Source organism: Brachionichthys hirsutus, chromosome 5 (assembly GCF_040956055.1).
Source record: "Brachionichthys hirsutus isolate HB-005 chromosome 5, CSIRO-AGI_Bhir_v1, whole genome shotgun sequence".
Taxonomy (NCBI): Eukaryota; Metazoa; Chordata; class Actinopteri; order Lophiiformes; family Brachionichthyidae; genus Brachionichthys; species Brachionichthys hirsutus.
The window spans coordinates 7018717-7032538 of NC_090901.1; the positions used below are offsets into that span (position 1 = coordinate 7018717).

At 43.7% G+C, this 13822-nt stretch overlaps 1 protein-coding gene across 1 annotated transcript; it reads right to left on the reverse strand.

Moving 5' to 3' along the window:
• Window positions 1-3004: 3004 nt before the first annotated feature.
• On the reverse strand, window positions 3005-13592 carry tmtc3 (transmembrane O-mannosyltransferase targeting cadherins 3). The gene is made up of 14 exons (XM_068739379.1): window positions 13404-13592; window positions 12916-13134; window positions 12360-12459; window positions 11931-12046; window positions 11594-11766; window positions 10535-10787; window positions 9943-10091; window positions 9736-9856; window positions 9202-9313; window positions 8647-8750; window positions 8269-8438; window positions 6876-7102; window positions 4678-5415; window positions 3005-4230 (listed from the first exon to the last, which is right to left on the reverse strand). The coding sequence occupies exons 1-14, from the start codon at window positions 13590-13592 to the stop codon at window positions 4226-4228; spliced, it is 2676 nt and encodes an 891-aa protein (XP_068595480.1). The 3' UTR covers window positions 3005-4225.
• Window positions 13593-13822: the final 230 nt, after the last annotated feature.

Sequence of the window (13822 nt, forward strand, 5' to 3'; positions counted from 1 at the left end):
GCTTCCTCTGTTTTACGAGACGATGACGTCATTTTACTAAAATCATTAGTCTTCTGTTGCCGTTGCAACCGAGTCCAACAGAGCTCAAGCGGATTATTCAATTATTCAAGTCACAAAAGATCGCATTCCACGTCAACACGGACGCCAAGTCGAGGTCCGGCATCCTTGTGATCAACCTAACAGATGAGGTTAGTTACCATCATGTGATCTCTTATCTGGAGGCAACAGTCTCATCCTCCTCCTCCAGCTCTTCCAGGAGGATCCAGAGTTGTTCACTGGCCTCCCGTCGATGTGGAGGAGCAGCGGCGCTACTCGGAGTTTCTCCCTGGTGACTGAGCTCCCAGAAACCCTGCAGAGGAAACTCATTGCATGTTAGATTTGGCACATTTCTACGCCGGATGCCATTCCTGACGCAACTCTGTGCGTTTATCCGGGCTTGAGACCGGCACAAGGGAGAAACTGGCAATGCTACGTTAGCTCCTGCTAAGCGCATTCACCATGAGGCTGCATGAATAAAAAAAATCCCAACTTGCCAAACTACAAAATCACCATATTCTTTCTATTTTTTTAAAAATGTGCGCTGTTACCATTTTTGGCAAAATATATGAATTATAAAAATTGGCAATGAGGAAATCAATGAATCTATTTCTGTGAAAAGAGCTGTTTAACAATACATTCTAGATTTATACACATATAAGTTGATTCCATTATGCATGGTGGAAGCTGCAACATTCCTAGAGGGGACGCAGGGATGATTTTGTAGAACAGCTGACAAGTCATGGAATAAAATGGGGGTTTGTAATAAAAAAAGGAATCTTGTTTGCAGGAGTGCACACGTTTATCTGTGTACTCAGTAGAACACGGTCGGCCAGTTTGTATAACTACATTAAAAATGGCTTGTCATCTTTCACAATCACGACTTTATGAGTCACCTGTTTGACGCTGTGCTTTGTGAGGCTTCACCTCAATGTGCAAATAGATCTGAAGGGACCGATATGTCATCAATAACCCATTCATTCAATGCCATAGATCAACCTGATGCAGGAAAGCCTGCAGGTTTAAGCCTTGTGTTACCGTTCAAAAAAGTCCACCTGTCATTTATCAATTTGTACTTATTATTCTCGAACTCTTTCAGGTGACTCATGGAGTTACACCAAGTCACTTCTGACATGGATTTCTGGATTCTAACCCCTTCCAGGCCGTTTTGAACACATCTGGGTGCTGAAGGATCATATCAAAATACATTACAGGGTCAAATTATGTTCCTTTTTTTTATGTAAAAATAGCCCCCCCTTGCCAAAAATCACCTCTCTAACGGTCACCTCTCTGTGACCTTTAGTTGGACACTTTGTAGAATAAATTGACATTTTTGTCCAAAAGGTCATGAATAGGTTCAAATGAATTACAAGGTCAAATTATGGGTTTTAGAGCTGAAAGTTAAGATTTAGAAATTTCACCCAGAATGACACTGCCTCACCAAAAATTAACTCCTGTGAGGAGGGTGATTACTTGTGAGGGAGTTTTGAATTTCTGAAATGGACAGAAATGTCCAGGGTTAAGAAATATGTGGGTGAAGAGCATCAGTCTAACAAAATCCGAATCCTAATCCTAAAATAGTCAGACGTTATTCCTGAAAATTATTATTATGCTTCACCAGCCTCGACTCAGAAGATGACAAAGTTGTGAGTCGTCGCGCCTCATCCTTCAGTTAAAATGTGCTATAGCAGAGATGAATGGCTTTCCCTTCCAAGTAGCATTCCAGTCTATAATTTAGCCCTCAACTTTTACTTCAGGAAACCATTACCTGCTACCCTCCATTACCATTACGTATTCTATAGAGGTCAAACGAGTGAACTCGGTAATAGAGTTAACTGGGTCAAACATCCGCCTCCACAGGTCTGCACCTGTCCTGCAGGTCTTTTCTCCCCTCAGCACCGTCTTCAAGGTGCTGTGGCTGGTCCAGGAATGTGAGGCTGGTATTTTGTGAAGTAACATATTAGAGCGGTAAATTGGCCTTATATAAACGCGTTGCTCATTCAGTGTGTTCCATAGAGCAGGGGTGGGCAAACCTTTTGACTCGCGGGCCACAATATTATGGGTTCTAATATTTGACAGAGGGGCCGATGGGTGCCGTGTTTGCGTGAACTAATATAAATTACACGTAAAAGCTATTACATGAAAGGATTTGGTCTTTTACAGGTAGCATTACAGGGAAAAGGTCAAATCAATGATGCGCAATTATAATAAAATGTAAATGAACAATATAATTTGGACAAGTTTGGCGGGTCAGATTTAAAAGGCCAAAGAGCAGTATATGCCCCCCGGGCCGTAGTTTGCCCATGCCTGCCATAGAGTGTGGGGAATATAAGGTAAGTTACCCCAGAGGAAACAAGTATTCATTGTTCTTGACGGCTTTAGCGCTTTACCTGCATGTTAGCTTTGAAGACGATCCAGTGCTGGTAGGTTCAAACTTGTTCTGTCTAATTATGAGTCACTCAGTTGTTAAATGGCACAAACGAGGGTTCTGGAAGGCTTTAACCATGACTGAGCATCCGAGTCAGACAAGATAACAACTTAAAGATGATGAGCAGCCTGCTGCAAATCTTTAGTGGTAATAACTGTGTACTAGCTGAAGTACTTCGAGTCGTATTTACATACGTGACAGCTATCAAACACGGTGGGGACGTTGGCTCCGCCGATAACCAGGTTTACCTTTACTTTCTCAAAGCGAACATTTCCTGAAAATGTCATTAAGATGGGTCTGTAATGTTTTGACAAGATCCTTGGGAGAGGAGAAAAAAAATAAGCCACAGCTCTTGTCATCAAAATGCAATCCTCAGCAGCCAAAAGAACAGGATTGCATTTTGTAGACGTCACGCGTAACACAACTGCAGCACAGGATGGAATGACGTCGACGATAAAGTGATCTGCAGGAGATAAACCAGAACGGCGCAGACTTTTATCGATTTACTGACAAATTATGCAAATAGACGGCATTGTGGATCAAAAATGAGTGTCACCTCACTTTATTTAATAACCCTAACCCCACCACCACCAAGGGCTGATGCAAAAAACATCTGATAGTGTACAAAAAATGATTAGTCAGCAAAATAGTGAAACACAAATAATTACAAAAGTGGATTGGATTAGATGCATCTTCATCTTCTGTACCTCCTTGTAGGGCAAATAAGTGATTCTTTATTTCAGACGTTTAACAATGATGTGGAAAAACAAAATCTGTCGCCTGTTTTTTTACAAGGGACAGTATACGGATTGAGGCAAAATAAAGTACCGTGAATTTGAAACATACTTGTAAAGGCAAACTAGAATAGCTACAGCAGGTACAGTGCATGTAAAAATAAATAACACTGGACAGTCTTTACATTTTTAGAGACATACTACACGTTCAATGCATAGTAAAGCACCTCGGCAAGGCTCTCGGCTTTAAGCAGTCAGTCTTCCCCCAATAAAGAATTGCACTGAGCAGAGTCTGAATATTGCACCGTGTTTCAGACTTGTGCAGTAACACAAGTGCTCTTAATTCAAAAATAGAATCATCAGGGTTCAAATCAAAGGATGAATTAACAAGAGGAAGGAAAAAAGTGAAGGGGAGCTGGAGAAGAATTGTGCACTTTACTTTCAAGTCGTCTGTGTGCGCAACTAAAGTGGTTTAAATGTTAGCACGGGGGCAGAAGCCGTGAATGCCGATAGAATTTAATATGAAGAGCTGCGAGGAAAACTTGAAAGCGAGAAACGTCCCAATTATATTTCAGCTCCAGTACAGAAATAATAAAATCACTGTGGGGCAAAATAAAGGGGATCTGCTTTCTGGAAATGTGATGCGATAATTTGGATAAATGGAAAAATATGTTGTCTGGAAGTGGCAGCGAGTGTGCATCACTGAGCACTCAGCGTGGCCCGCGTTGGAGACGTGTGGCTGCAGCCCCAAGTGAACGGCAGTTAGGCCTGGCAGATGTGCAGGGTCCGGTGACATCAGGTGTGAGGTCATCGTCCTCAGATGGAATCATATTGAAGGTGTTGAGGCGAGCAGAAATGCTGCTGATTCCATTGCAGGAAGTACTGAGTGAGATCAACGAGGATTAGGAGCTGGAACAGAAGCCTGGTGTGAATGGAACTGGATTCTGCAGCGTAAACTCTGAACATGTCATCCTGCCTTGAGGAAACCTGGGGAACGTGTCACTTCCTTTCATTGTCCACGGTACAATCAATCTGTTTTTTTAAAACGATAACACAAAGGAGTGAGTCACATCGAAGCCACAAAAAAAACCATCCAGTGATAAACAATGACTGCGCATGGACACAAATAATTTATAACCGCTGCCGAGCTGGGACATGCGAAATCACATCTGTGATGTAGCACACGTACCAACATGTGTCTGATATAGATTCTCCCAAATTGATATTGTGCTTCTCATCGCGTGTGTTCGGGCTAGTATTCCCCTTTCAACGCAGCAGCGCCGTGCTGAGCGGCCTGCTAACACGTGAACACGCCGACTCTGGGCGGTTCCATCCCAGAGTCTGAAAGAGCTCCGTGAAAGTAGCCCAGCTATTAATTACACTGTCAGTCGCTGCTTAATATGCGCTCAATCTCCTCTAGTCTCTTCAAGGCCGCTGCCCTTTTCCCCTCTATATCTTTAATCTCTTTAGTGGACTTACCCTTAGTCCGCTTGTTAGACTGGCTGCCGTCCAAAGACTCTGATTGGTTCGGGCCGTCACCTTCGAGGCTTTCTGTAGAGGATTTCCTCACATTCTTCTCATCCTCTGCTCCCCTTGTAACAACATTAGCACCCCTCCCTTCCTTCGCAACCCCTGGAACCTCGTCCGTCGCTTCCTCCAATGAAGCAGGAGGCTGCCCGGCGGCGCTCATGGCGGCCATTTTGCCTCGCACAATGCTCAAGTGACGACGTACGTACTCCTCGTTCGGTGCTAGGGCCAGCGTTTCCTCCAGGCAGCGCTCGGCCCGCGGCAGGTCGTGCTCCTCGAAGTAGACCACGCACAAGTTGTGCTTGCCTTGCACGTTGGCGGGGTCCATGTGCAAGATTTGCTCAAAGCAGGCTTTAGCACCACGCGTGTCTTTCTTGTGGTTCATGAGGATGTCTCCCTTCAGGATCAGGCCTTTGACGTGCTCCGGGTGATGGTGAAGAAGCTCGTCCAACACGGGCAGGGCGTCCGTCTCCCGTTTGGACTGAGAATAAAGCAACGCCAAGTTGAACAGGGCGCTGCGGAAGCCTGCTTGCAAACCAATGGCTTTACGCATCCAGCGCTCAGCCGCCACATTTTCACTGGCGTCCATGGCCAGCATTCCCAGGTTGAAGTAGCCGTTGGCATCATCTGGCTCCTCCTCCACATAGGTCAGGAAGCGACGGTTGGCCTCGGGCCAGAGCTTTGGCTCACCTGGAAAAGAGTAGAGACATGAAGAGAACGTTAACCATCATCAAGAGGCATTATTACACAGATCTGTTGGTGCATCACGACTATATTGGAAACGATCTGTATTAAAGGGTTACCCGAACCCAAGCGATTAAAACGCTGGATCTCGAACCGTGAACATCCAGTATCTTTTCTGGAAGAGGTCAGTCTTCTCAGTAGTGGACAACCGGCAACCAATCAGAACTGAGCATTTACTGGGGTCATGATGTAAGACGGGATAATTTGTTCAGTAGGTGATTACAGACCTATGCAAAGGATTGGCTGGATGGTTTAATGAGCTGATTTTGGGTTGTTAAGGACCCCAAATCACACATAATAGTGTAGAAACACGGGGAAAGGGAGTTTTTCATAATATGGGACCTTTTAATAGTTATTACACGTGTATAATAGAAGGTTTAGTGGCTATTACAGCCCTCTTTTCCGTGGCAGGATAAAGGTTGAGGACCGCCGTGCTACGGTTACACAGTCTGCAGCGTGTCGTGAGGCGACACAGAGAACTGAAGAGTCCAGTGTAACGTGAAAACATCATCATGTGATGTTTTGAGTGGATCAGTAGCTTTTTGTTTGACATGGTCGGGTTTTTATTACTATGATAGAATAGAATATGCCACTTTGTGCAGTCAAAAACACATGGTAGAGGGTTCCTAGAAATATGTGCTGCTACTGAATCGCTAATTTATTATTTCTAGCATCCCTGTGTTATCGGGACGTGATCCGGCACGAATGTGGCACCAACAGAATTCACTGAAAGATAATAATCATTCTTGGAAACCTGCCTGCACCCGACAGCCATTATCTAGATTGTTGACTTTGCTAATGCATGATGGCATGTAAAAAAGGCAGGAAATAAATTACAAGCACTGTTCCATTTGGAAAGCAGGACAAATGGCATTAACACTTCCACTCCTTGTCCCTACACATAGCTTTGGAATTCCTTTTACTGGGTAGTGGCGCCTCGGAACGGAGATATGGAGAACAGGGCTTGAAATGTTTACTCAGGAAGAGGCACGTCGTTAGTTCCATGCCAGCACATGAGCGAGGCTGCGTTCAGGCGGAGCACGCGACATCTCTGGACACAACACCCCCGCCCTGCTGCAACAGGGAGGGACACGACGTTGGAGCATTTCTGCCGGCCAGCAGATATGTTGTCCGTTTGGTTGAACAACGGACATGAACCTCAGTCAGTCAAATCAATCAAATCGATCAGTAAGCCAAATGTAACGCTGATAATTTGGGCATATTTTCATCTTTAGCTTGGCAGGAAGGGACAGCAAATAAATCGTGAGACACAATAACACATATCCATGGCACAATGATATGCACATCATCATCCTGCTGTTTTACAGAGCGTCCCAGAAACGCCTGCCACACCTGGTCAGCATCATCAGATGGGCGTGCCTGATGACGCTGCAAAAGGAGCTCACCTGACTCCTGCATGAGAAGAGCCGAATTGAAGAGCGCCAGCTTGTGGCGTGGGCTGAGCTCCAGGGCCTGGTTGAAGTTTTTCAGGGCTCCTGATGGGTCCTTCATCTCGATGTTGACGATGGCCAGGTTGTACCACAGGTCAGCGTTGGTACGGTCCAGCTCCAAAGCTCGGAGGTAGGCGTCCCGGGCTTCTGTCAGCTTGTTCATCTTCAGCAGCAGCTCCCCTCTGTGTCAAATAAAAGTGCAGAAGCATGAAATACTACAAGAAATACCCCCGAAATGAGTGCATTTACATTAACTCATTGAGTGCCAGCCATTTTCACCTCAGGTGCATGCTGGGTGCCCGTTTTCTTGCATTTTCCAAGACACAGAGAATATTCTTTACTATGTCTATGCACACACCGAACCTACACAATGAAAAACTAGAAAAAGACAATCAGAGATTGCAGACCCTCGCCTCCAATAGACTATTCGATCTTGTGAGACAGTAAACAGGGCTTCCGGATCAGAGGGGCCAAACCTGCTCTAGCTTGCTTCTCCGGAACGTACTACAAGACATCTTCTGGACTCTTTTTCCCATCATGCCATTCGTGTCCCTCCCTCTTAAAGTGACACTTTACAGCACAGGCACAATTCCAGATGTAAAAATAATTCTGGAATCTGGATCCAGATCCGGATCAAGGCCATTCTCGGGGAGGACCGAGCCACGGACAGAACCTTGCTTGTGTAAAAATGTCAAGTCAATTGGGTTACTAGTTTTTGAGATATACGCGCGGACAGACAAACAGACAGACAGACAGACAGACAAACAAAGAAACGGACCCAATTGCAATACCCTCGCCTCCCCTTCGGCGAGGGTAATTAAAGTCTTCTTTCATCAGAAACAAAAAGTGTGTTGCTACCATTTTTCATTCCGGAGTTATTGGCCTTTGAAGAGAGGCAGATTTTAATGTCAGGGTTGGCAGTGAAAAAAACGACTTCAGATGTGAACGGCGCTCAAAGAGTTAAGAACGATGGTAAGAAGAGGTGGTTTCAGCCAGCTGTCCCATTCCTGTTGAACATCTTATGAAAAGAGAAGATTGTGTGTAAGCAATTGTGCAGCACACCGATGCTTCTGAAGAGTTACCAAAAAAACGTAATTATAGAGACTGTTATTTTCGTTATGAATTACGCTGAACAGGCAGAGACACGTAGATGAAAGGCATTAGGTACAGAAATGGCTCGGGGCGGATCAGCGTGGAATCTCTGTGAGACAGCGAGATGCTGATCCATTAGTCGGATAACGGCATTGGCACGAACTCGCGTTAACACATCGACTTATTGCATTCCCTGATCTCTGTGTGTGGAAAGAAGGAAGACTGAAAGCTGAAGGTGACGGGAGTTCGATCTTGCCTGCTGATGTAGGCTTGTTTGAAGTCTGGTCTCATGCTGATCGCCTGTCTATAGAGTTGATCGGCCTCCTCCAGCCTCGACTCGTTTGCCCGGATCAGATTGGCCAGATTTATGTAAACGTTCAGGTGGTTGGGGGCCACGCGTGTTGCGTACTTCTTCCCAGGAATAATCTGAGTGTTTGAAAGAAAAGTAGTCGGTGTCAGCGGCGTGGCATTGGAGGAATACGGTGTAAATAAGATGCGGACACCGCCCTGGCATTTTCATCAAGGAAATACTCTGAAATGTCACATTTAAAAATCTGTGGTGCGTTGATAATAAAATGCTATGCTAATAAAAATCAACCAATCAAATCAAACGTTGACTACGCGACTGAGACACCTGTGGCATGAGGGACTTGGCGACCAAGTACGAATCTTCTGCCTCTTTGGACTTGTTCAAGTTCTTGTAGGTTCTTCCGACATTCATGTGAGCACCGATGTCATCTGCAGAGAAATAATAAACTATTATAAAGCAACAGAAAAGCATTCCAGAGACTTCATTTCTCCCAGTCTGCTTCCAGTCAGGGTCAATACCTCTACCTCTGGACGAGCCCTGTCATCATTTTATCATTTGCAAAAACATCAATTTTTAACTCATTGAGTGCCATTCACGTCTAAAGACGTTTTTTGAAGCCCATTCACTGCCAACCCTGACATTGAAGTCTGCCTCTCTTCAATGGCCAATAACTCCGGAATGACAAATGGTAAGAACGCACTTCCTGTTTCTGATGAAAGAAGAGACTTCAATCTTTCATTTCGGTGTTTGCATAGTCAAAGTAAAGAATATTGTGTGTGGCTTGGAATATCGGAAAAAATAATGCGAAAACTGGGGCACAGTTGAAAATTTCAAAATAGTGATTTATGGATCATTTATTGATTGATTCGTGTTTCTTACCTGGCTGAACTCGAGTGGCCTGGAGAAAATACTGCAGGGCTTTGGCATAATTGTTTTGGTTCTCAAGAGCATGGCCAACATTATTCCACAACTTGGCATTGTTCTTGTTGACCTGCAGACAATTTGACAAAGGGTTAATAAAGTTGTTTTACACCTTGTAAGACATTTTAATCATCATCATCTGTAAGCCTTGATAAAAAAAACTATTAGCTCTAAAATCTCAGAGGGGTCATTTTACCCGCAGGAGTTTTTAACTGTTAAAAAAAAAGGACAATATCTCCATCTTTATTTACTTTATGAATCATCACGTGAAATCGGAAGGAATTCTCTGACAGTCTCCTGAGGCTTGTTTGAAAATAATTACAAACAGGAAATACTTCAACCCATAAAAGCCTGTGTGTGTGACAGAGAACGTAGAGGCTACACCGGCTTAAAGGACTGCAATCAGTGTGATTTGTTATCTCAAGGTGTTCTAGCACTGGCAAAAAGCCACAGTCCAACAGTCAGATGCAAGAGGTTGCCTTTCAAACTAACCTTCAGTGAAGACGTAAAGAGAGTATACTCTGACTGCCAGTCCATGTTTCTATAGAAGGTTTTCACTGCATGCGTGGTTAAAAGCACCCCGATTGTCAACCAGGAAATCTTCTGCAAGTGTCTAAAAAAAGGACATTTGACCAGCTTCATATCATACAACTGACTGAGCACTTAGGACAGGGTATACTGGCAAGAATGGGAACTCACCCTTTCTGTGAGACGATCCTGAATCCGTGTGCAACAAGAACACAGAAGCCCATACTCGGGACATAAAGTACCCTCTCTGCCACAACGAAACCCACAGGGAAAAAGAGGTTGGATGCAGGAACAAAAGGCAGGACGATCAAAGACAGAGCCTGGAGGAGAGAGAAATCACATTCCCACCGTCTAGAAAGATGATAATCCATTGTTTCTTTGAATGTGTAACAGCACGAAAAGCATTTAGAGATGAAGCTCGACTTCATGCCCCCACTACTGGATAAAAACCTTCTATAAACCAAATGTGAGCAAACTGAAATGGAAGAAATCAGTTACTGCACACAGGAGTTCCGGTGTTCCCCGAGTGTTTGGCTGAATGCTCCTTCACTGGCAGTGTGTGGATACAAAAAAATTAGCAAAGAGGAAGTATGTGTAAGTGGTATGTCAAAACATAAATAAAATGTTCATTGGTATAAAATAAACTGTACAAGTTTTTACAAGCCCTGTTCTTCCAATTATTGCTACAGATTATGCTGTGCAATGACAAACTGGTTTGGGAATTTAACGATGCATTTTTATGAGCCGACACACTCCCTCTCACCATGATGACGGTCTTGCCAGAGTTGTGTTTGTAGCGCAGGCTGTAGTAAGACAGTAGGCCCAAAAAGGCGTAGAAAGCCAGCGTCGCAAGGTTGCGGCGGTCCAAGAGCGACTCCACCAGAGGAATGGTGCCCATAGTCCAATCGCAACAGAGCTCGGAGGGATTCAGGAGAAGCCACGCGTTCACAGGAAGAAGGTAGTTGAAAGTCATTTGTCGAGTGGGAGTGGGGCTGACGGCTGCCGGGTTGTCAAATCTGCACCACAAGAGACAATTGCTCATGTAGCCATCATAATTACAGAATCCTTGCCTCGCTGTTAAGACACTTAACATCAGCAGCCTAGAGACTGAGGTCATGCACATCAACATAAAATGCGACTTGCAGTGATTGATCATTTTGTTCTTCCAGTAACCGAACACACAATGTTAGGTTAGCCTGTAATCTGCGGGTAAAATAGATACAGCCTGGAATATGTTTCATGGTTCAAATGGTTGAATTTAACATTTATAAAGTGATTTAGAGGAGAAATCAGAATATCGAGATATACGTCGTGTATCGCGATCTACAGATTGTCAAATAAGAAGTGTTTATCTTTTGACAACATATTTTATAATATCTATAGTTTCTAGAACCTGCCCACTTTCTGTATGTTTTTGTCTTCTGTGTTCAATGTAAAAGCTGCTGAAGACTTGGAGTTTCCCTTGTGATGAATAAAGTATCTACCTATTTATTTAAACTGAGCTTCAAGGATCATTTGTTGGGTGTGGTCAGGCACAGGTTTCGGTTTGAAGAGGCAAAATTGAGCTCTAAAATGCAGAGTCACAAGAACCAATGACATAAAAGATTTCATCAGAGTGTTAAAAAAAATATTAAGGTACGCAAATTTGATCAAAAAGACCATGTATTTTGATCTTTGGCTGGAAGCAAAATTACAGATCTCCCTTTATTAACTTTTTTTTTAAAATGTAAATGTAATGTACTCATAAAAGCAGTTGACAACCAGGAAGAAATGGCTAACATCTGTTAACATTTCTTACAGCTGGAGGGATAATGCAGCCTACCTGGTGAAGACAGGGAGCTGGGATTGGATGATTTGGACCCTTACGATGACGAGCAGCAGGGTGCTGATGACCAGAACGATGAGCTTCAGCAGTGTTTGCAGCAGAGCGTAGGGGAAACCAACTTTGCCCTGCAGAACTTGGCGCAGTGTGTCCAACAGCATTGGCAAAGTAAACTAAAAGTAGAAACAGGAAGTAAAGATCAACCCAACATTACAGGGCTCCCATACATTTTTAGATTGAAATTCCAGCAAAACCTGAACAGCAAAAAGCAAGACAGACATTGTTTGATGTCGCAGGCATGAGTGATGGGAACAGAGAGACGGTCTCAGAGCCTTACCCCTTGTGCAACAAATACTTCATGAACACAACAGATGCCAACGACGGTGATCCCCTGCTCTTTGCACAGTGTTGCTGCAGCCACGAGAACAACCGTCAGTGCAATGGGAGACCAAACTGGGGAAAAACAAGGCCACAATCCAATAACTGTAAACATAAACACAAAATATCCAGTGTCTCTTTCGATATATTGGGATCGGCAAAAGAAAATAACATGATAAAAATAAATTCGTGCTACGGTTGGCCGGTAGATAGGGAGACTTGGTTTCCCACCTAGTCTATATGAAGACCTTCCGTGTCACTTACTAATTTCCTTTGTTCAACAGTGACATGTGTGAATGTGACGTTTGCCTTCCTGCCTTTGTCTTGCCTGTTTTCAATAAGAACTGAGTGAAAGGGTAAATAGGAAAAATAAACACATAAGGCTTACCGATCGAGTGGTCTACACCGGTTGATTTTGTGTAGGCCAGGAACGCAGCCAGGAGGAATATTGAAGACAGCAGTTCAGCTCTGCCAACCACACCCGTCACCTAATGACAAACACTGACAGTGATCAGTCGTGCAGGACATCCATACAGGCACACACAGATTTATCACATCTGCAAATGTAAGTCGGAGGTGGTTATGTCATATGTCCCATTCATTTGTTTTGTGTATTATAAACAGGAAAGCTACTCTGGTTACCAATGCACTGAGCTATTGCCGCCCCAGTTATCCTTTCTCATAAAAGCCTTTTAAAGCCTTAAGACATTGTTGTTGAGAACACTAAATGGTTTATATTTGGAGATAAGCACTACAAAGTCTGCATTGAAAAGGTCTGATGACCAAACAACACACTGCCAAACATTCAAGGGGATATTTTCTTAATGTTTGGTGAACATTAAGAAAATGACCACCAGGCCACTGTGTCAATATTCTCCTTGTGGTTAAGTGCTAAACACTGGATATTTGCACATTGTCATAACATACATAAAATGCACACTTACTGCTTCGGTGTGGATGGGGTGCACAGCAAAGAGCAACGCTGCCACCAAGCTGGATGTCTTCTCAAGGAACAACCGGCACACTCGCAGAAAAAGCAGACATACTATGGCATGTAAGACAACGTTGAACAGATGGTAGGATGCGGCGCTGAGCTCGCTGAAGAGGTAGTTCAATCTGAAAGTCAGTACTGTCAAGGGTCGGTAAGACTTATGGCTCCGCTCCTGTAACAGGACACACGTGATATACATGCAATCAGACACAGGTATGGGACATCAAAGAGTAAAAACCCAAGTGGTGCTTTTTGACTGATTCTAAGTACATATAAAGTCAAATAGATTAGAGGAGGTTGCACTGGAATGGTATGCTTTGCTTTTGAATAAATATAAAAACCTGATTAATTAAAACAATTAAGTTTATTACATATAACATATTACTTCACACAAAGGAAGCTTGTACAGATAAAGCACAGGGTTGTGTTATTGATCCTTACCTCAGCCATTGGAGTTCCCCAGAAGTCATTGAGAAATAGGTTGCAGAGGGGTGTTGAGGGCCGTAGGTCCTTGTTGTCAAGGATTGCTGAGACATCATCAAACACGAAACCACAGGACAGACTGTTCCAGTAACATCCCAACACCAGTCCAGTCAAAAGTAAAATCTCCTTCCAAGACACGACAGCCATGGCTGGTCAAAGCAGTCATTGAGCACTAAACAGGGGGATAAAAACACATGCTTCAAAATTGACAAGAAGAAGCGTAACTTTGTCATGAAGATGATTAGACTAATTATCAAACCCAACTTTAAATCACAGTACTCATGTGCCTGACTCAGACTCAATAATGTGGGGGGGCTGAATGTGCAAATAACTAATAATATGGGTGGGGATGTTAGCTCGGATTCTGACAAATAGAA

Coding starts and splice junctions, on each gene's coding strand:
- tmtc3 (XM_068739379.1), bottom strand. CDS start 13,592: ATGGCTGTCGTGTCTTGGAAGGAGATTTTACTTTTGACTGGACTGGTG. Junction 12,460..12,915: donor ACCCCATCCACACCGAAGCA/GTAAGTGTGCAT, acceptor GTTTGTCATTAG/GTGACGGGTGTGGTTGGCAG. Junction 10,092..10,534: donor CTGGCAAGACCGTCATCATG/GTGAGAGGGAGT, acceptor TCTCTCCTCCAG/GCTCTGTCTTTGATCGTCCT.